General features: G+C 54.1%; 1 protein-coding gene across 1 annotated transcript in view; it reads left to right on the top strand.

Moving 5' to 3' along the window:
* FHIP2A (FHF complex subunit HOOK interacting protein 2A) overlaps positions 1 to 22727 on the top strand; it is a 91255-nt gene extending 68528 nt beyond the window's left edge. Inside the window, exons 2-17 of the mRNA XM_073556593.1 lie at positions 297 to 375; positions 3034 to 3203; positions 3671 to 3775; positions 6149 to 6271; positions 6595 to 6867; positions 6952 to 7148; positions 8244 to 8358; positions 12319 to 12395; positions 12732 to 12924; positions 16925 to 17094; positions 18124 to 18264; positions 19426 to 19516; positions 20101 to 20244; positions 20517 to 20657; positions 21201 to 21304; positions 21742 to 22727. Of these exons, the coding sequence (XP_073412694.1) occupies positions 297 to 375; positions 3034 to 3203; positions 3671 to 3775; positions 6149 to 6271; positions 6595 to 6867; positions 6952 to 7148; positions 8244 to 8358; positions 12319 to 12395; positions 12732 to 12924; positions 16925 to 17094; positions 18124 to 18264; positions 19426 to 19516; positions 20101 to 20244; positions 20517 to 20657; positions 21201 to 21304; positions 21742 to 21847 (2229 nt within the window). The 3' untranslated portion in view covers positions 21848 to 22727. The remainder of the gene's footprint in view (positions 1 to 296; positions 376 to 3033; positions 3204 to 3670; positions 3776 to 6148; positions 6272 to 6594; positions 6868 to 6951; positions 7149 to 8243; positions 8359 to 12318; positions 12396 to 12731; positions 12925 to 16924; positions 17095 to 18123; positions 18265 to 19425; positions 19517 to 20100; positions 20245 to 20516; positions 20658 to 21200; positions 21305 to 21741) is intronic.
* Positions 22728 to 23209: the final 482 nt, after the last annotated feature.

The raw sequence follows: 23209 nt of genomic DNA, 5'->3' as shown, positions 1-23209 counted from the left end.
GTAAGGGAAGTCTCATAGTTCTCCTGGATATATTCTGTGGGAAGACGATAAGTGAGAAGAGCCGATGTCCTAATGATTGGGTCATACCAAAGTCCCATTTAATTAGCGTTTAATTATTTTAACCAAATTTTTGTGTCACTTATGTAGTTTTTTCAGGATGGGGGACACTGGGAGACATGAAGCTTGAGATCAGGGGACGGATATCCAATAATGGAGCAGATTAGAGGACGCAGCTGATGTTCTCTTCTATGGCATGCTGGACTAGTGGAATCACAGCCTTGCTCTTTCTCTTACAGCTCGCCCCCTCTCTGCCGTTACAAGAAGACTTTGTGTATCACTGGAAAGCCATCACCCATTATTACATCGAGACATCTGGTGAGTATTTGCTCCTCTTCACTTATGGTGATTGTCCTGTATGTGGTGCCGAAGTCCAGCACACAGGACGTGCATACGCTTGGTGGAGCCCGTGTCTGACACAGAGGATGTACATACGCTTGGTGGAGCCTGTGTCTGACCCAGAGGACGTGCATACGCTTGGTGGAGCCCGTGTCTGACACAGAGGACGTACATACGCTTGGTGGAGCCCGTGTCTGACACAGAGGACGTGCATACGCTTGGTGGAGCCTGTGTCCGGCACGGAGGACGTGCATACGCTTGGTGGAGCCCGTGTCTGACACAGAGGATGTACATACGCTTGGTGGAGCCCGTGTCTGACCCAGAGGACGTGCATACTCTTGGTGGAGCCCGTGTCTGACACAGAGGACATACATACGCTTGGTGGAGCCTGTGTCTGACCCAGGGGACGTGCATACGCTTGGTGGAGCCCGTGTCTGACACAGAGGATGTACATACGCTTGTTGGAGCCCGTGTCTGACCCAGAGGACGTGCATACGCTTGGTGGAGCCCGTGTCTGACACAGAGGACGTACATACGCTTGTTGGAGCCCGTGTCTGACACAGAGGATGTACATACGCTTGGTGGAGCCTGTGTCTGACCCAGGGGACGTGCATACGCTTGGTGGAACCTGTGTCTGACGCAGAGGACGTACATGCGCTTGGTGGAGCCTGTGTCCGGCACGGAGGACATGCATACGCTTGGTGGAGCCTGTGTCTGACACAGAGGACGTGCATACGCTTGATGGAGCCAGTGTCCGGCACAGAGGACGTACATACGATTGGTGGAGCCGATGTCCAACTCAGAGGACGTGCATACTCTTGGTGGAGCCCGTGTCTGACACAGAGGACGTGCATACGCTTGGTGGAGCCCGTGTCTGACACAGAGGACATATACGCTTGGTGGAGCCTGTGTCTGGCACAGAGGACGTGCATACGCTTGGTGGAGCTTGTGTCCAGCACGGAGGACGTGCTTACGCTTGGTGGAGCCCGTGTCTGACACAGAGGACGTGCATACGCTTGGTGGAGCCCATGTCCGACACAGAGGACATGCATACGCTTGGTGGAGCCCGTGTCCGGCACAGAGGACGTACATACGATTGGTGGAGCCGATGTCCGACACAGAGTACGTGCATACGCTTGGTGGAGCCCGTGTCCGGCACGGAAGACGTGCATACGCTTGGTGGAGCCCGTGTCTGACACAGAGGACGTGCATACGCTTGGTGGAGCCCGTGTCTGACACAGAGGACGTGCATACGCTTGGTGGAGCCCATGTCCGACACAGAGGACGTGCATACGCTTGGTGGAGCCCATGTCCGACACAGAGGACATGCATACGCTTGGTGGAGCCCGTGTCCGGCACAGAGGACGTACATACGATTGGTGGAGCCGATGTCCGACACAGAGTACGTGCATACACTTGGTGGAGCCCGTGTCCGGCACGGAAGACGTGCATACGCTTGGTGGAGCCCGTGTCTGACATAGAGGACGTGCATACGCTTGGTGGAGCCGATGTCCGGCACAGAGGACGTGCATACGCTTGGTGGAGCCCGTGTCCGGCACAGAGGACGTGCATACGCTTGGTGGAGCCCGTGTCCGGCACAGAGGACGTGCATACGCTTGGTGGAGCCCGTGTCCGGCACAGAGGACGTGCATACGCTTGGTGGAGCCCGTGTCCGGCACAGAGTACGTGCATACGCTTGGTGGAGCCCGTGTCCGGCACAGAGGACGTGCATACGCTTGGTGGAGCCCGTGTCCGGCACAGAGGACGTGCTTACGCTTGGTGGAGCCCGTGTCCGGCACAGAGGACGTGCGTATGCTTGGTGACATTCTGGGGAGGCACAAGGTGGATCACTGGATCCCTCTTAGGCAGCAACTCTGAAAAGAATCAAGTGACGTAAACGTTCTGGTTTCCGCAGACACAATGTGCAGGAACCAGATCATAGGGATTACACCTCCTCTGTAGGGTAGGGAATGGAAGGAGGGAAGGTGAAAAGGCTCCAGACATTTCATTAAAGGGAACCTGTCACCTCATTTTTCCCCTATAAGCTGCGGCCACTGCCATCAGGGGCTTATCTACAGCATTCTGTAATGCATTCTGTAATGCTGTAGATAAGCCCTCGATGTAACCTGAAAGAGAAGAAAAATGAGTTATATTATACTCACCCAAGGGCGGACTGGTCCGATGGGTGTCGCGGGTCCATCCATCTTCATGCAATGACGTCCTCCTCCTTGCTTCTCCCTCGGCTCCTGCGCAGGCGTACTTTATCTGTCCTGTTGAGGGCAGAGCAGATTCCTGCAGTGCGCAGGTGCTGGGCCTCTGACCTTTCTCTGCGCCTGCGCACTGCAGTGCTTTACCCTCAACAGGACAGATCAGTACGCCTGCGCAGGAGTCGCGGCAGAAGTAAGAAGGAGGACGTCGTCTCTAGAAGATGGGAGGCGCCGGACCCCGGGGGAGTATAATCTAACTTGTTTTTCTTTATAGTATGCTATAGATAAGCCCCTGATGGCGGTGGCCGCATCTCATATGCCAGAAATGAGGTGACAGATTCCCTTTAATCAGTTTGTGTATTTTGCCGTTGACTTGTAGCGCGGGAATAAACCTTTATAACCTGGAATTGTCTTTCGTTCCCCGGATCAGATGACAAAGCTCCTGTGACGGACACCAACATCCCGTCCCATCTGGAGCAGATGCTGGAGATTCTGGTGCAAGAAGAAACCGAGCGCGAGTCTGGAGAGACGGGGCCCTGCATGGAGTACTTACTGCACCACAAAGTGCTGGAGACGCTGTACACCCTGGGGAAAGCAGACGTGAGTGGCCTCTGGGCACGGGGTGATGGTGGGTCAGGATCTGTCAGTGCTGTAATAATGTGCATGTAGTAAATCACTTTAGTGCTCGCTTTCTCCCCCGTTTGCAGTGCCGCTCCGCTGCGTTTTTGAACCGTGTGGCCACAGTTGTGATTTGCTTACGCAGCGTCTTGTGTGTGAACCTGAACCTGCTTTTTCCTGTGAGTCTGAGTCTCGTAGATTTATGGTGGGAAAATGACTTCCGGTCCTCACAGAAGAGAGTGAGACTCAGCAAATCAGAGGTGCGGTCACAGCGCAGAAGAGCGGCACCGGGAGCAGTGTATGATCACGGGTGCTGCACACTCCGCGTCTGGGGCGAAGAGGGGAATCACTAGCTATAGTGTGGATCGCAACCGTGATGCTCAGGACGGTTTAGCGGCTTAGAGCAATAAGTGTTGGCTTCTGTCTCAGTGTCTTGTGCTTCTCCTCAGTGTCCTCCAGGCATGAAGCAGCAGGTTCTGGTCTTCTACACCAAACTTCTAGGCCGAATTAAACAGCCCCTGCTCCCACACATCAATGTGCACCGCCCCGTCCAGGTAAGTGGAGCCTGATTCTAGGTGTCATTCTGGATTGTTTGCAGCTGCTGTCGCTCCACTCCTTCATCATTCCAAAAAAAGCTCCCCAAATGGAACCTGACGTCTTTCCTAGGCCGCCACCATTGTTTGATTACTGCATATTCCAAAAAGCAATGGACGTGAGTGACGTTCTTGGCGACTGCAGTGTCCCACTCTGCAAATCTTCTGCTCCCTTACTATATACCAGGAGCCAGGTGTATGCACACCCATAGGGGAGACAGAACCTGATCCAGGTGTATGCATATCCTCAGGGGAGACAGAACCTGATCTGGGTTTATGCACACCCACCGGGGAGACAGAACCTGATCTGGGTGTATGCACGCCCACCGGGGAGACAGAACCTGATCCGGGTGTATGCACGCCCACAGGGGAGACAGAACCTGATCCGGGTGTATGCACGCCCACAGGGGAGACAGAACCTGATCTGGGTGTATGCACGCCCACAGGGGAGACTGAACCTGATCAGGGTTTATGCACGCCCACAGGGGAGACAGAACCTGATCCGAGTGTATGCACACCCACAGGGGAGACAGAACCTGATCCGGGTGTATGCACGCCCACAGGGGAGACAGAACCTGATCAGTGGGATGACTAGCATGGAGGAATCGATGACCCCATGATTAGTCACCCACTAATTGATATATCGCCACCGCAGATGTAAATTAGGTTTTTTAAGACGGGTATAAAGAAAGTGATAAGTACATGGTGGCTGTTTGGGGGCCTGGGAAAGCTTAAGGTTCCCTATAAAGGACTCCAGTACACAGTGGCGTAACTACAAAGTTATGGGCCCCGGTGCAAACTTTCAAATGGGGCCCCCCCCAGTGCCAAAATACACACACACCTCGTCCACACGCGGCTCCGCTCCGTACACCTCGTCCACACGCGGCTCCGCTCCGTACACCTCGTACACACGCGGCTCCTCTCCGTACACCTCGTCCACATGCGGCTCCGCTCCGTACACCTCGTCCACACGCGGCTCCGCTCCGTACACCTCGTCCACACGCGGCTCCGCTCCGTACACCTCTTCCACACGCGGCTCCGCTCCGTACACCTCTTCCACACGCGGCTCCGCTCCGTACACCTCGACCACAAGCGGCTCCGCTCCGTACACCTCGTCCACACGCGGCTCCGCTCCGTACACCTCTTCCACACGCGGCTCCGCTCCGTACACCTCGACCACAAGCGGCTCCGCTCTGTACACCTCGACCACAAGCGGCTCCGCTCCGTACACCTCGTACACACGCGGCTCCGCTCCGTACACCTCGTACACACGCGGCTCCGCTCCGTACACCTCGTCCACATGCGGCTCCGCTCCGTACACCTCGTCCACACGCGGCTCCGCTCCGTACACCTCGTCCACACGCGGCTCCGCTCCGTACACCTCGTACACACGCGGCTCCGCTCCGTACACCTCTTCCACACGCGGCTCCGCTCCGTACACCTCGACCACAAGCGGCTCCGCTCCGTACACCTCGTCCACACGCGGCTCCGCTCCGTACACCTCGTCCACAGGCGGCTCCGCTCCGTACACCTCGTCCACACGCGGCTCCGCTCCGTACACCTCTTCCACACGCGGCTCCGCTCCGTACACCTCGACCACAAGCGGCTCCGCTCTGTACACCTCGACCACAAGCGGCTCCGCTCCGTACACCTCGTACACACGCGGCTCCGCTCCGTACACCTCGTCCACACGCGGCTCCGCTCCGTACACCTCGTCCACACGCGGCTCCGCTCCGTACACCTCGTCCACACGCGGCTCCGCTCCGTACACCCTGTAAACCCCTCCTGACCCCACACACAAACTTCCCCTCATCCAGCACCAGGACAACCAGCACAGCAGAGTCCTGCAGACAAGGAGGCTCCTGATCATGTGACCCCTGACTCCTCCCCTCCTTTCCTCATCACAGGTCCTGTGCACACAGAGCAGCCATCGCGTCAGGCCAATTGCAGCCTGGCAGCCAATCAAAGCACGGAGCTGCACAGCCAGTGGTTGCAGATTCCAGAGGCTGCCACTCCCCTGACACGCCCACTACACCGCTCACCTTCAAAGTGCAAACTCGCGATCACGCCCCTAAGCACTGCGACCTCTGAGACCGCGGTAATTACGCCCCTGCCAGTCCATAATTATTTACTAGCATATAATGAAAGTTCTTCAGCTTTGTGTCCGTTTGCGGTTTTTGTTGCTTGCTGTCAGTGAATCGAAACACTGAAATCAGAGTGATCACGTGGAGATTTGACAGCGTACGAGCACAGAACAGAGGCGCGCAGAAATATTACTTTTGTCCTCTGACAACATTTTTATTTTTATTCTTTACCTTTCTGTCTTTGTGATAGAAACTTATCCGTCTGTGTGGAGAAGTCCTTGCCAATCCGACAGAGAATGAAGAAATCCAGTTCTTATGTATCGTGTGCGCCAAACTGAAGCAGGATCCGTATCTCGTCAACTTCTTTCTAGAAGTAAGGCACAGATGGCGCTCACTCATCGCGGGCTCTCCCCCCGTGTTCGGCGCGGGCTCTCCCCCCGTGTTCGGACCATTGGCGGAGAGCCAGCAATGGACCTGGGGAGGGTGACACCGGATCTATTATTCTACAAGAACAGAAGCATTTGTCGGCCGCTGCTGGTAAAGTGGAGACCCCCGAGTAATACACTGCTGATAGATTTACTTCTCATAAAGGGGGGAGATTTCTTATTTTTTCACGTGGTTCTGGTTGATTTTCGCCTTCTTACCAGGCTGGTGAAATCTTTTTCCATTTTTTGTATTTCTTCTTTATCTTTTTAGAGCAAACTGAAGACCGGTGCCGGGCCCGCAAATAATGTGGCGGCCATCTCTGGAGGCGGCACGGAGGAGGTTGTGGCTAATGACACGGGGCAGGCTCAGTCTCCAGGGACAGCAAGCAATGAGGCAAATAATGAAGTATATACGAGCCCTGTCCTTCCTAAAAATACCCCCACGGACAAGCTGGGAGCCTGCGCAGCCCCCGGACCGTCCACTAATCACATCCTGCAAGACTATAACCTGGTCAATTCCTTGTTGAACCTGACGAAGAGCCCGGTGGGTGCGATGTCTGCAGATCTGCTCGTCATGTACTGGCTGTGGTGGACGTCGGTGTATAATGTCTGATGTCCTCTATTCCAGGATGGGCGGATAGCGGTGAAAGCCTGTGAAGGGTTAATGTTGCTGGTGAGCCTTCCAGAGCCGGCAGCTGCAAAGTGCCTGACCCAGAACACGGCCCTGTGCCAGCTGCTGACCGACCGGCTGAGTGCTCTCTACCGCGCCCTGCCACAGTCCATCGACCCCCTGGACATCGAAACTGTGGAGGGGATTAATTGGGGGTAAGAACAATACATCTCTCTGTTTCTTTCCGTTGTGGTGAGACCTCACTACATAAAGGTGACCATGCTGCACTGTCTGAGCCTCCTCCATGGCGCGGCTGCGCTGTCTGTGCCTCCTCCATGGCTGTCTGAGCTGTCTGTGCCTCCTCCATGGCTGTCTGAGCTGTCTGTGCCTCCTCCATGGCTGTCTGAGCTGTCTGTGCCTCCTCCATGGCTGTCTGAGCCTCCTCCATGGCGCATCTGCGTTGTCTGAGCCTCCTCCTCCATGGCGCGTCTGCGTTGTCTGAGCCTCCTCCTCCATGGCGCGTCTGCGTTGTCTGAGCCTCCTCCTCCATGGTGTGGTGTGCTGTCTGTGCCTCCTCCATGGCTGTCTGAGCTGTCTGTGCCTCCTCCATGGCTGTCTGAGCCTCCTCCATGGCGCGGCAGCGCTGTCTGAACTTCCTACATGGCGCGGCAGCACAGCATTGATTGATTAGTCTCCGGCGTCCTCCTCCTCCATGGTGCGTCTGCGCTGTCTGAGCCTCCCTCCTCCATGGTGTGGCTGCGCTGTCTGTGCCTCCTCCATGGCGCGTCTGCGCTGTCTGAGCCTTCTCCAATAAAAGTACAAAACTGCTTGTATTTACAAGAACCATCCAACAATATCCATTTATGAAGCTGAGAATAGCACTATAGGGGCAGCAATACAGTAAACCATAGATGTGGTGCATAGCAAGCTGCAGGGTATCCAGGCGAGAGGCTCGTCCACCTTCCTCCAGAGACCCCTGACCGTGGAGCGGGGCACACTGTCCGGCGTCTCATTGTCACGATCACTTCTGGATTTTTGGCTGTTCCTGTCCAGACGAGGAGGCGAGAGTCGTATGTGGCCCATGGGCCGTAGTTTGCCGAGGTCTGGAGACCATTCACCGTAGGAAGGCTGCTCTTTGCTGCGGGTTAACAGCGGGGTCTGCGCCTCGTCTACGTCCTACACACGCGTCACTTCCTATTAGATGTGAGATTTCATTGTGCAGCTTTCGTGCTTTGTTCTCGCCATCTTTGGACGTTCAGAGGCTTCAGCACATTACACCATAGGTGACTTTCCCCCTTTCTCCTCTGCAGGCTGGACTCATACAGTGTGAAGGAGGACGCCTCCGCCTTCCCGGGAAAACGGGCCCTGATCTCTTTCCTGTCCTGGTTTGATTACTGCGATCAGCTAATTAAAGAAGCGCACAGGGTGAGGCATCATTTCACCGCAGCGATCTGGTGATGACTCACGTCTCACAGTAGTAGTAGGGATACAAAGAGAAGCACGTAGAGTGGTCCGGGGGCCGGACCATCGTACACAGCACATTAGTGGGGGAGCGCGTGAAAGGATCTCTTATCATTTTGCTTTTGAGAATTGTAATGTTTGATTTTACTTTTCACTTTGATTTTAGATTCTCAAATGCAAAAAATACTTTCACGTTATCATGAGTCCACAATGTACAAGGGTGCGACCACTTCTTGTAGACGCCGTCACCTTCCCTGACATCTTCCTGAACATTCAGTTGTCCTCATTTGTGGGTCCATTCCCGCTAGTGGAGAGTGATGGTCCAGCACTGAGACGTCCCGGAGGCTGAGGAGCGCCCTGCTCTGTCCTGTCAGAGGATAAAATCTGCCGGACTTCATTACTGGACCGGATCATCTGTTCATGGTGCCGAAATTCACGGCTGATGAATTCACCTTACACAGAGACAGGGTTCAGCTCAGGGGGCGAAACATCTGAGCGGTCCTAACGTAGCTCTGATCCCTGCTACAGGAGACCCTCAGAAGATGACCGCGCAGTTACTGAAAATAAATCTCTATACAAAGTCCTCAGTGGTTGATACCTTTCAATGGCGAACTGAAAAGATGGTGACACATTGCAGCTTTCGAGACTCCCCAGGTCTCTTCGTCAGGCACAGAGTAACACAAAATCTGAAGAATCACATATTTATACACAACACAGCACAGAAATAACGCAATAGATAAGACAAGTGACGTGAAGCAGAACTATCATTATGGGAGAGGGAGAAACATAAATATTGGAACAGGTCAAAGATAAGGAGTGAAAGTTTTATTGCCCTCTGATTGGGGTCTGGTTCTGTGTTGTGATGCCCCCACAAGGTCTGAGGAGCAAATTCCTTAATTGATGTAAAAAGACATAAATCCATCTGACACATTCATTCCTGCACTGAGTGTGTCACAGGTTGTCATAAGTTTATACTCCCAGACCCTCCTGTCTCTCTGAGATTTGAATTTACCTTTCAATACAAAAATGTTTGGCCACAGGTGGATCCATTCTTTTTTCTCTTATTGTGTGATGATGAGCATTCATCCTTGTTCTCAGTTTTTGCCCTGTCTCCCCCACATACAGACCCCCAGTTGGACATTTAGTTCAAATAATTAAGTACACCCCATTAGATGTGATGCAGCTGAGAGTGCATGGGATCTTGTAGGCCTGATGTGAGTTGGGATCTTTATCTAGTCCGTGGTCATTATAAATGGACAGGTTTTACATTTTTTCTGGTTGCAGGGAAAGGTTCCTGCAGCTGTTGGGGAGGACAGGGAGCTTCTGACAATGGGGCTTCTTAGATTTGGGGGCTGCCTAAAGCACAGTAGTGGGGGGGGGTCTGGAAATATGGATTGTAATCGGGCATCTTTTTGTAGTAAAGCTTGTAATTTCCTTGCAGCTCCCCTTAGCGCCTCCAGATTTGGGTTGTAGGTGACTACTAGAGGCACCCGGTTATTCTCTTCTTCAGCTTTGTAATGTAGCAGGTGATTCGTTGACATTCTGGTGGCTCTTGCAATTTGGTTTTCAATTGTTCTTGGATGGTAGCCATGATTCAAAAAGTAATAATGCCACCACTGTCCCCCCCACATAATAATGCCACCACTGTGCCTCTCACATAATAATGCCACCACTGTGCCCCCATATAATAATGCCACCACTGTCCCCCCCACATAATAATGCCACCACTGTCCCCCCCACATAATAATGCCACCCCTGTGCCCCCCACATAGTAATGCCACCCCTGTGCCCCCCACATAGTAATGCCACCGCTGTGCCCCCCACATAGTAATGCCACCACTGTGCCCCCCACATAATAATGCCACCACTATGCCTCTCACATAATAATGCCACCACTGTCCCCCCCCACATAATAATGCCACCACTGTGCCTCTCACATAATAATGCCACCACTGTCCCCCCCACATAATAATGCCACCACTGTCCCACCCACATAATAATGCCACCCCTGTGCCCCCACATAGTAATGCCACCGCTGTGCCCCCCACATAATAATGCCACCACTGTGCCCCCCACATAATGCCACCGCAGTGCCCCCACATAATGCCACCGCTGTGCCCCCCACATAATGCCACTGCTGTGCCCCCACATAATAATGCGACCACTGTGCCCCCCACATAATGCCACCACTGTGCCCCCCACATCACCACTGTGCCCCCCACATCATAATGCTACTACTATGCCCCCCCACATCATAATGCCACCACTGTGCCCCCCCACATCATAATGCCACCACTGTGCCCCCCCACATCATAATGCCACCACTGTGCCCCCCACATCATAATGCCACCACTGTGCCCCCCACATAATAATGCACCACTGTTCCCCCCCACATAATAATGCCACCACTGTGCCCCCCACATAATGCCACCGCAGTGCCCCCACATAATGCCACCGCTGTGCCCCCCACATAATAATGCCACTGCTGTGCCCCCACATAATAATGCGACCACTGTGCCCCCCACATAATGCCACCACTGTGCCCCCCCACATCACCACTGTGCCCCCCACATCATAATGCCACCACTGTTCCCCCCCACATCATAATGCCACCACTGTGCCCCCCACATCATAATGCCACCACTGTGCCCTCCACATAATAATGCCTCCACTGTGCCCTCCACATAATAATGCCACCACTGTGCCCCCACATAATAATGCCCCCACATAATGCCACCACTGTGCCCTCCACATAATAATGCCTCCACTGTGCCCTCCACATAATGCCTCCACTGTGCCCTCCGCATAATGCCACCACTGTGCCCTCCGCATAATAATGCCACCACTGTGCCCTCCGCATAATAATGCCACCACTGTGCCCTCCGCATAATAATGCCACCACTGTGCCCTCCGCATAATAATGCCACCACTGTGCCCTCCGCATAATAATGCCACCACTGTGCCCTCCGCATAATAATGCCACCACTGTGCCCTCCGCATAATAATGCCACCACTGTGCCCTCCACATAATAATGCCACCACTGTGCCCTCCACATAATAATGCCACCACTGTGCCCCCCACATCATAATGCCACCACTGTGCCTTCCACATAATAATGCCACCACTGTGCCCCCCATATAATGCCACCACTCTGCCCCCCACATCATAATGCCACCACTGTGCCCTCCACATAATAATGCCATCACTGTACCCCCCACATAATGCCACCACTGTGCCCCCCACATAATAATGCCACCACTGTGCCCCCCACATAATAATGCTAGTGTATCATCCAGTCGTTCTGTAGACCACAGGCATATAACGAACTGCAGTCTGCAGCATGGAGAGCGTCGGGATTCCCTGCTCTACCACAGAGTTTATATTGATTAGAGAGTGGCAATAACTCTGGGAGGTCTCCTCTGGCCCTGGACACCTGCACCCACAGCCACCATTCCTCCCCCCAAAGTAGCTACACCACTGACCGTACATATAGAACCTGTCAGCACAATCTTGTAAAGTGAAGTCTCGGCTGTAGTGACGCTGTAATACTGATACTTTTTCTTGTATACATCGGCTTTGTTGCTCTTCTTTAATCACCATTTGAAGTTTTTTGCTAATTAGATTTTAATGCACAGGGGGGAGGCTGTACCGGGGGGGCTGGACTGTACCGGGGGGGGGCTGGACTGTACCGGGGGGGGGGGGGGTACCGGACTGCATGACTGTTCGGGGGGGGGGGGGGAACGGACTGTACCGGCGGTGGACCGTATCTGATTCTTTGACCCCGGCTTTCTCAGTTACCTTTCTCTAGGTTACATTTTGCGCCGGCGCCGTCATTGCCGTGGGCAGCGGGTGCAGAATGGGTTCTTTGCACATTACTTACATCCAGGTCGGGATTTCCAGTTCTTCGTGTTGTCTTTCTGTAGATGGCGGCCACCACCCTGGCTCAGTCGGTGAGGGAGAGGTTCCTGGCTGACGTGTTGGAGCCGCAGCTCATGCAGACGTAAGTATCAGTGCTGTATCCACCTAATTTGGGGGAAAATTGAATAGTTTCATTTTAATCAGTTTTCTGTAAGGCAATGATAGGAAGGATATGGATGATTTAGAGACTTTTCAGATTCCACATAAATATTTGCACTCGCAGTATCACAGCTCTATAATAAATGAGCATCAGTGCAGCGATCCCGAGGCTGAGCCCCTGTCCTGACCGTGTCCGGATTTTTTTGCTACTTTTTCATGTGTGTGTTTTTTTTTTTTTGTTTTTTTTTCTCTCTTAATCCTCCTGCTTTGGGTCTTACTGGTAATGTTGATCTTCTCATCCTCCTTTTTCACTTTCCAGGTCGGAGATTGGGATCCTCACGGCCACCTCCCTACTTCATCGCATTGTGCGGCAAGTGACATCTGAGTCTCTGCTGGAGGAGATCGTTCATTTCCTACTGGGGGATCAGCGAGAGCCGGAGACGCTGAGCAGCGTTCAGAGGTTCCCATTACGCCATCGCCTCATAGAGCACTGTAACCACATATCGGACGAGGTGAGGCTGCGCGCGTAGTCACCGCTTCCTGGGGTGATGGTTACAAGGTGAGGCTGCGCCCGTAGTCACCGCTTCCTGGGGTGATGGTTATGAGGTGAGGCTGCGCCCGTAGTCACCGCTTCCTGGGGTGATGGTTATGAGGTGAGGCTGCGACCATAGTCACCGCTTCCTGGGGTGATGGTTACGAGGTGAGGCTGTGTCCGTAGTCACCGCTTCCTGGGGTGATGGTTATGAGGTGAGGCTGCGACCATAGTCACCGCTTCCTGGGGTGATGGTTACGAGGTGAGGCTGCGCCCGTAGTCACCGCTTCCTGGGGTGATGGTTATGAGGTGAGGCTGCGACCATAGTCACCGCTTCCTGGGGTGATGGTTACGAGGTGAGGCTGCGCCCGTAGTCACCGCTTCCTGGGGTGATGGTTACGAGGTGAGGCTGCGACCATAGTCACCGCTTCCTGGGGTGATGGTTACGAGGTGAGGCTGCGTCCGTAGTCACCGCTTCCTGGGGTGATGGTTATGAGGTGAGGCTGCGCCCGTAGTCACCGCTTCCTGGGGTGATGGTTATGAGGTGAGGCTGCGCCCGTAGTCACCGCTTCCTGGGGTGATGGTTACGAGGTGAGGCTGCGCCCGTAGTCACCGCTTCCTGGGGTGATGGTTACGAGGTGAGGCTGCGTCCGTAGTCACCGCTTCCTGGGGTGATGGTTAAGAGGTGAGGCTGCGCCCGTAGTCACCGCTTCCTGGGGTGATGGTTATGAGGTGAGGCTGCGCCCGTAGTCACCGCTTCCTGGGGTGATGGTTACGAGGTGAGGCTGCGTCCGTAGTCACCGCTTCCTGGGGTGATGGTTATGAGGTGAGGCTGCGCCCGTAGTCACCGCTTCCTAGGGTGATGGTTAAGAGGTGAGGCTGCGCCCGTAGTCACCGCTTCCTGGGGTGATGGTTAAGAGGTGAGGCTGCGCCCGTAGTCACCGCTTCCTGGGGTGATGGTTATGAGGTGAGGCTGCGCCCGTAGTCACCGCTTCCTGGGGTGATGGTTACGAGGTGAGGCTGCGTCCGTAGTCACCGCTTCCTGGGGTGATGGTTATGAGGTGAGGCTGCGCCCGTAGTCACCGCTTCCTGGGGTGATGGTTAAGAGGTGAGGCTGCGCCCGCAGTCACCGCTTCCTGGGGTGATGGTTATGAGGTGAGGCTGCGCCCGTAGTCGCCGCTTCCTGGGGTGATGGTTATGAGGTGAGGCTGCGCCCGTAGTCGCCGCTTCCTGGGGTGATGGTTACGAGGTGAGGCTGCGCCCGTAGTCACCGCTTCCTGGGGTGATGGTTATGAGGTGAGGCTGCGCCCGTAGTCGCCGCTTCCTGGGGTGATAGTTACGAGGTGAGGCTGCGTCCGTAGTCACCGCTTCCTGGGGTGATGGTTATGAGGTGAGGCTGCGCCCGTAGTCACCGCTTCCTGGGGTGATGGTTATGAGGTGAGGCTGCGCCCGTAGTCACCGCTTCCTGGGGTGATGGTTATGAGGTGAGGCTGCGCCCGTAGTCACCGCTTCCTGGGGTGATGGCTACGAGGTGAGGCTGCGCCCGTAGTCACCGCTTCCTGGGGTGATGGTTACGAGGTGAGGCTGCGCCCGTAGCCACCGCTTCCGGGGGTGATGGTTATGAGGTGAGGCTGTGTCCGTAGTCACCGCTTCCTGGGGTGATGGTTATGAGGTGAGGCTGCGCCCGTAGTCACCGCTTCCTGGGGTGATGGTTACGAGGTGAGGCTGCGCCCGTAGTCACCGCTTCCTGGGGTGATGGCTACGAGGTGAGGCTGCGCCCGTAGTCACCGCTTCCTGGGGTGATGGTTATGAGGTGAGGCTGCGTCCGTAGTCACCGCTTCCTGGGGTGATGGTTATGAGGTGAGGCTGCGCCCGTAGTCACCGCTTCCTGGGGTGATGGTTATGAGGTGAGGCTGTGCCCGTAGTCACCGCTTCCTGGGGTGATGGTTACGAGGTGAGGCTGCGCCCGTAGTCACCGCTTCCTGGGGTGATGGTTACGAGGTGAGGCTGCGCCCGTAGTCGCCGCTTCCTGGGGTGATGGTTACGAGGTGAGGCTGTGCCCGTAGTCGCCGCTTCCTGGGGTGATGGTTACGAGGTGAGGCTGCGCCCGTAGTCACCGCTTCCTGGGGTGATGGTTACGAGGTGAGGCTGCGCCCGTAGTCGCCGCTTCCTGGGGTGATGGTTACGAGGTGAGGCTGCGTCCGTAGTCGCCGCTTCCTGGGGTGATGGTTACGAGGCGAGGCTGCGTCCGTAGTCACCGCTTCCTGGGGTGATGGTTACGAGGTGAGGCTGCGCCCGTAGTCACCGCTTCCTGGGGTGATGGTTAGGAGGTGAGGCTGCGCCCGTAGTCACCGCTTCCTGGGGTGATGGTTACGAGGTGAGGCTGCGCCCGTAGTCACCGCTTCCTGGGGTGATGGTTACGAGGTGAGGCTGCGCCCGTAGTCACCGCTTCCTGGGGTGATGGTTACGAGGTGAGGCTGCGCCCGTAGTCACCGCTTCCTGGGGTGATGGTTACGAGGTGAGGCTGCGCCCGTAGTCACCGCTTCCTGGGGTGATGGTTACGAGGTGAGGCTGCGCCCGTAGTCACCGCTTCCTGGGGTGATGGTTACGAGGTGAGGCTGCGCCCGTAGTCACCGCTTCCTGGGGTGATGGTTACGAGGTGAGGCTGCGCCCGTAGTCACCGCTTCCTGGGGTGATGGTTACGAGGTGAGGCTGCGTCCGTAGTCACCGCTTCCTGGGGTGATGGTTACGAGGTGAGGCTGCGCCCGTAGTCACCGCTTCCTGGGGTGATGGTTACGAGGTGAGGCTGCGCCCGTAGTCACCGCTTCCTGGGCTGATGGTTACGAGGTGAGGCTGCACCCGTAGTCACCGCTTCCTGGGGTGATGGTTACGAGGTGAGGCTGCGCCCGTAGTCACCGCTTCCTGGGGTGATGGTTACGAGGTGAGGCTGCGCCCGTAGTCACCGCTTCCTGGGCTGATGGTTACGAGGTGAGGCTGCGTCCGTAGTCACCGCTTCCTGGGGTGATGGTTACGAGGTGAGGCTGCGCCCGTAGTCACCGCTTCCTGGGGTGATGGTTACGAGGTGAGGCTGCGCCCGTAGTCACCGCTTCCTGGGCTGATGGTTACGAGGTGAGGCTGCACCCGTAGTCACCGCTTCCTGGGGTGATGGTTATGAGGTGAGGCTGCGCCCGTAGTCACCGCTTCCTGGGGTGATGGTTATGAGGTGAGGCTGCGCCCGTAGTCACCGCTTCCTGGGGTGATGGTTACGAGGTGAGGCTGCGCCCGTAGTCACCGCTTCCTGGGGTGATGGTTACGAGGTGAGGCTGCGCCCGTAGTCACCGCTTCCTGGGGTGATGGTTACGAGGTGAGGCTGCGTCCGTAGTCACCGCTTCCTGGGGTGATGGTTATGAGGTGAGGCTGCGCCCGTAGTCACCGCTTCCTGGGGTGATGGTTATGAGGTGAGGCTGCGCCCGTAGTCACCGCTTCCTGGGGTGATGGTTACGAGGTGAGGCTGCGCCCGTAGTCACCGCTTCCTGGGGTGATGGTTATGAGGTGAGGCTGCGCCCGTAGTCACCGCTTCCTGGGGTGATGGTTTTGGTGGCAGGACTCTCATCAGTGATTGTGCTGCTAATGATGTGTACTAAGATGGCGAGAGGGACGATCTAAAGAACAATACATGTGGATGTTCTCACAACCCCGTCCAGATGTCATCTGCGAGGTTTGCAGGGTTTTTTGCCGTCTACTAATCTCCAGCCCGATTCTTCGTCCTTGGCTCAGTGACACATGGAGAGATTTCTTTGGATATTTTGTGGATTTTTGGTGAAATCTGTGACAGAAAAACATTTTAATGTGAACGTAGTTGGTAAAATGATTCTTGTATTTATTCTGTTTGATCCGAGGGGAAATCCTGTATCTCGATCAAACAAATGTGAACACGTCCCGAATGTTCATGGTAACACTCGTCCTCTCGGCGCCCACAGATCAGTATTATGACCTTGCGGCTGTTCGAGCACCTGCTCCAGAAACCCAACGAGCACATACTCTATAACCTGATCCTGCGAAACCTGGAGGAGAGGAACTACACGGAGTACAAGCCCCCGTGTCCAGAGGACAAGGACATAGTCGAGAACGGGCAGATCCCCGGGGCAGTGTATGTATGATGAGATCCCCGGGGCGGCGTATGTATGATGGGATCCTCGGGGCAGTGTATGTATGATGGGATCCTCGGGGTGGCGTATGTATGATGAGATCCCCGGGGCAGTGTATGTATGATGAGATCCCCGCGGCGGCGTATGTATGAGATCCCCGGGGCAGTGTATGTACAATGAGATCCCCGGGGCGGCCTATGTATGATGAGATCCCCGGGGCGGCCTATGTATGATGGGATCCCCGGGGCGGCGTATGTATGATGGGATCCCCGGGGCGGCGTATGTATGATGGGATCCTAGGGGCAGTGTATGTATGATGAGATCCCCGGGGCGGCGTATGTATGATGGGATCCTCGGGGCAGTGTATGTATGATGAGATCCCTGGGGCGGCGTATGTATGATGGGATCCCTGGGGCAGTGTATTTATGATGAGATCCCCGAGGCGGCGTATGTATGATGGGATCCTCGGGGTGGCGTATGTATGATGGGATCCTCGGGGCAGTGTATGTATGATGGGATCCTCGGGGCAGTGTATGTATGATGGGATCCTCGGGGTGGCGTATGTATGATGGGATCCCTGGGGCAGTGTATTTATGATGAGATCCTCGGGGCGGCGTATGTATGATGGGATCCCTGGGGCAGTGTATGTATGATGGGATCCTCGGGGCAGTGTATGTATGATGGGATCCTCAGGGTGGCGTATGTATGATGGGATCCTCAGGGTGGCGTATGTATGATGGGATCCCTGGGGTGGTGTATGTATGATGGGATCCCCGGGGCAGCGTATGTATAATGGGATTCCTGGGGCGGCATATGTATGATGGGATTCCTGGGGTGGCCTATGTAATATGGGATCCCCAGGGCGGCGTATGTATGATGGGATCCCCGCGGCGGTGTATGTAATATGGGATCCCCAGGGCGGTGTATGTAATATGGGATCCCCAGGGCGTGCGTATGTATGATGGCAGCGTCCTGCTGTTCTTATGGTCTTCGTTACTGCAGATCTGAATCATTGTTGTCTCTTTCTACAGAGACCTTGAAGAAGATCCGATATTTACAGACATCTCTCCGGACAACGCTCTGTCTAAAGAGTGGCTGAGCGCGTCTCCTCCCATCACGCCCGATCATCAAAGAACCGATGGTAAAACCGAAGTGCACAAAATCGTGAACAGGTGAGTGTGGAAAGTATGTGCCCCCCGTGTCACCTCTATAAGAGCTATCGGCTCTGTACACACTGGCATCCTGTCTCCACAGGAAAACTGATGGACTGATCATGAATTACCGTGCACCACGGCAAAACATAGAAGGAAAGATAAAGGGGTTGTCCACTGAAAATAAGTTACTACCTGTGCACAGGATTGGCAAAAACTGACAGACTGCTGGGACTCGCAGAACAATGGGGCATTTTTATCCCCCCTTACAATGGAGGGCACGTGCCGGACCACCGCTTCATCACTGCCTGTGGCTGGCTCAGCTCTGCTATGTGTAGCCCCAAAGAGCGTGAATAGAGCGGAGGTCATGCACACCCCCATTATTAGCGAGAGAAAGTGAAGGTGACAGCTGTCGGGGGAGTCGCTTTATAGGGGATTCCACAATTTATTATTTTAGTACAAAATCCAGCCCCTCCACCCCTGTCGATCCCTCCCGTAATACCCAGGACCTCCACGCCTGCCGATCCCTCTCATAATACCCAGGACCTCCACCCCTGCCATTGCTTCCCCCCAATACCCCGCCGATCCCGCCGATCCCTCCACCCCCGCCGATCCCTCCACCCCCGCCGATCCCTCCCATAATACCCATAGACCTCCACCCCTGCCAATGCTTCCCCCCAATACCCAGCCTCTCCACCCCCACCGATCCCTCCACCCCCGCCGATCCCTCCCGTAATACCCATAGACCTCCACCCCTGCCAATGCTTCCCCCCAATACCCAGCCTCTCCACCCCCGCTGATCCATCCACCCCTTCTGTAGAGATTGGTAGAAAACACTTAATAGCATTTTTTTAAGATACAAAATGAGAACAAAATGGGGTTTTTTTTTTGCAAAAATGACACATAAAAAAGGGAATTTAACCAAAATGTGGAAAAAATTGTAACTTTTATGCGATGTGGGTCCAGTAACATCACAATGAGGAGATGACGGCGGAGTCCTGCGCTCCTCGCTGTACTTTACCTGCTTACTATGGGGCACGGAGTATGTGGGGAATCGGCCACAGCTGACGTCACAAGTGTAACTGCTGCACTACAACTCCCAGCGTCCGCGCAGCTTCAGGGTAAAGGCTTCATCAGAGCCTGCGTCCTTAAGGCTTCAGCGTGTTTTTCTGTTCTTTGTAGTTTTCTCTGTCTTGTTCCTGATGAAGCAAAATCTTCCTATCAAGTAGAAGGCAGCGGCTACGACACCTACCTCCGAGACGCCCACCGGCAGGTAACCCAATACTTCTGCCCCTTCTTATAGACTTCGTACTTCCGGTCCTAATGACTTTCAGTGTCTCCGCTTGCTGTCAGTGACTGGGAACGTCGTTAGTCACCGTGCCACGAAGAATTGATGGCGAGAAACCTAACAGTAACTTGTGAGTCCCGTGTAATCAGGATGTTGTGGTAGAGCGCAGTCTCGCTTTTCATCTCTGCTGATTGGAAGTAAAGGAAGCGCCGAGGCCGGTACAGAATTACCTGGTTTTATGGCAAGAAGATCATTGTATGAAGAAAACTTCTGCAACTTTTTAGTGGACTTTTTTTTTTGTTGTAATTCCTGTTTCCAAGCCGTCTCGTTGCTTACGTGTCTGATGAGCGGCGGAGGCCGATCTCTCTGATCAGATGCGCTGCACGTGTCTAACCTTCGCCTGGACTGTGACTTGTGCCGCTTGCTCTTTCCGTCTTATGTGCAGGACCCTGGACCAGCCTCTTTATTATTGTGTTCTGACTGGGAATATTCTTTCCGTGGAGAAGATAGCGACCCTTCCTCCCTGTCTCGACTCCAGAAATGTCTCACACTTCTCCTCTTTTCCTTAGTTCCGGGATTACTGTGCAATCTGCCTGCGCTGGGATTGGCCCGGCACAGCGAAACCTATTGAAAAGTGCAATTTAGAGGCTCCTTTCTTCGAGGGACACTTCCTGAAAGTTCTGTTTGACAGAATGGGCCGGATACTGGACCAGGTGCACGTTATACTCCCTTCCTTGTATAAACAGGTGACGGGTGGCTCCCAACCCCGATGTCGTGGCAAAGTGGGGCACAACCACAAAATACAACTGGTGTGATTGGTACTGACTGACATGGGCATTCCCACTCAGAGGAATCACACTGATTGTTTGGGGTGCGGCCATGGTGAAGGGGTGAGGTTAGAGGAGGGCCATGGCCGAGTCTCGTGAATCTTTTAGAGCTCATTCGCCGCTCATTACTGACACGTACTAATCTCATTCTCCCGCAGCCTTACGACGTGAACTTACAGGTGACGTCCGTGCTGTCCAAGCTTTCCCTCTTCCCTCACCCTCATATACATGAATTTCTCCTGGACCCCTACGTGAACTTGGCCCCCGGGTGCCGCTCCCTATTCTCAGTCATCGTCAGGGTGAGTTATTCTCTGTTAACTTACAATAAACCTGATTAATATTCTTACATCTCGGGGTAACACAGGACCCCCGGATCAGCCCCCATTTATAAGGAAACTCCCTGTGACAAGGATGATGAGCCCCTGGGCCCTGCAGGCAGCAATCACCCGTATGGCTGTGTGCACCTTAGGTATTTGGTGCGGAAATTTCTGCATCTCTTGGCAGGAAAACCGCCGTGGAAAACAATGCACAAAATGCGCGCTTCTACCGTGTTTTTACTTGTGTTTTTGGTGCAGATTTTTCCCCACTCATTAGTCATGGCTGAAATCTGTAAAACCGCTGAAAGAATCGATGCTGCAGAGATAAATCCGCAGGTCACAAGTAAGCGCCGTGTGTGCGAGATCTCGGGATTCTCATTCACTTTGCTGCATCAGCAAATCCCTCACTGAAAAAGCAGCAAAAGCAAGCGCCAAGTGTGCACACAGCCGAACAATGCAATGGATTCATGTCAGTACAAACCGAGAGGACGATTCCTTTGTAATGTCGATCTTTCTGCTTTCCAGGTGGTTGGAGATCTTATGGTGAGAATTCAGCGGATCCCGGACTTCACCCCTAAACTCCTGCTTGTGAGGAGGAGACTGCTGGGACTGGAGCCTGACGGTCCCATGTAAGTGTATGCAGCTGGATTCATAATGTTTTTCATGAAAGCAACCTATTAGTAGCCATCAGCAGTCACTATCAGTCTCTGGGAAAGCTGGGTGATCGGCATTGTGAGCACCACTGTGAGAGCGGATCTGATCAGCCAATCTGCACAATCACTCAAAGCATTGTCACTCCGAGAAACTTGGCGACAACTCGTGCGGGAGCTGTTGGCATAAACCTGAGTTGTCGTGCAGCTTTTCTAGACTTCTGAGTCCACCTCTTTAAATTGAGGGGTTTTATGTTTTCTATAAAGCTGGGTGGCAACGACCAGGGCCACGATTACAGCTCCGGAGGGAATGTCCCATGTTTGCAGCTTTGCCGTTCAGTAGCCGGGGTAAGCTGTGTTGTAATATCCTTCAGTCCTCGGCATCTTGTCACCTCCTGTGTCTTCTCTTCCCGCAGCGTTGACCACATGACATTGTTGGAGGGGGTCATCATTCTTGAGGAGTTCTGCAAAGAACTGGCTGCCATTGCCTTCGTCAAGTACCACAGCTCGGCCACCCCATGACGCTGCCCCGGAGCCACCACCACTTCACCTGCGAGACCAAATTTTACCTATTTTAATTTGTTTTTTTTATTTTTGGGCAAAGACTTTTTATTGGAAAGAAGGGAAATGAGACGGTGACTTCTCCAGGCTGTAGCCGCTCGCACAGGAGATGTCAGACTTGGATTTATTTTCCGTTCTCCGTTACCTTATGTGTTTTACAGAAACTCTTAATCATTTGGGATTTTTCAGCGGGATGATTATATTTCGCATGCATTTTATTTAAAAAAAAAAAAAAAAGGACCAGAACGTCTGCGTCGTACAGCGGGGGACGGAGTCTGCTCATTCGGAGAAAGTTTACATTAAAAAAAGTATTTTACCATGAACCATTTCAGACGTGTCTCGGTCAGCAGCAGCATACGCCGGGCGCCGCTCCGTCCCGCCATTCATCACCTTCAGGAGGACACGACACAGGATCTTTCATGTCCGAATCAAAGAAGAAAGAAAAAACTTCTCCGCTTTTTATATTTAGGATCTAAATCAGGATAAAATTTGACGCGTCTTATGATTGTCTTTCATTCTGGAAGGAGTTTGTGGCCGCGGCTTTGTGTGAGGAGCAGTGGTCCCCGCACGTCACCCGCCATCGCCCCATTGTCAGACACTTGTGTGACGTGACCCGATGCCGCCCTCACTGCGTCCCACGTGCTGCTACTTCACCCCATTGTTATTTTATTTTTTCTTTCTGATGTTGGAGCAAATGTTATCGATGGACACGAAGCTTGTAAGAAATTAATATATTTCATGACTGGATGTTGCTATCTTAATGGTATATTTGCTTTGTGTATATATGTAATGTATAAATTGTATTATACATGCATATAAAGCCATTATCGGGACCCCCGCACATTCCCATGTGTCCATTATACAGACCGTCATTCGTCTCATTGGGGGGGACACAGAACCATGGGGTAGTCTGCCGCCTCCTAGAGGCTGACACTATTATTGCATCTAAATACCTGGCTCCCCCTACCGGCTGTACCTCTCCTCCTGGAGTCAGCATCCTCAGCTCAGTGTCAGTTACCAGTGTACGGCTCTGGGGGAGAGAAGGGCCCGGTCCTGGTGCAGGGGGGGCCCGGTCCTGGTGCAAGGTCCGGTGCTGCTGTTCTCCTTACCCATCTCAGTTCCTATTGGCCTTGGTTGGGGTTAGACAGGTCGGTGGGCTGCAGTGGGACCGTGCCTCAGGGCTACCTGTGTATCTGCCGGCATCTCTCTTTATGCGGGGGGGTGGTAGCAGGCCAGATGTTGCTACTGCAGGCAGACCACAAGCGTGTGTTGCCGTTAAAGCCCTCAGCCCTTTTCTAGTGGTGTGGTGTCACCCCTCCTGTC

The sequence above is a fragment of the Dendrobates tinctorius genome, unplaced genomic scaffold (genome assembly GCF_039654945.1).
Source record: "Dendrobates tinctorius isolate UK_male_01 unplaced genomic scaffold, ASM3965494v1 ptg000236l, whole genome shotgun sequence".
NCBI lineage: Eukaryota > Metazoa > Chordata > Amphibia > Anura > Dendrobatidae > Dendrobates > Dendrobates tinctorius.
The sequence above is the reverse complement of the archived record's forward strand: the minus strand, read 5'-3'. Positions and strand labels throughout refer to the sequence as shown.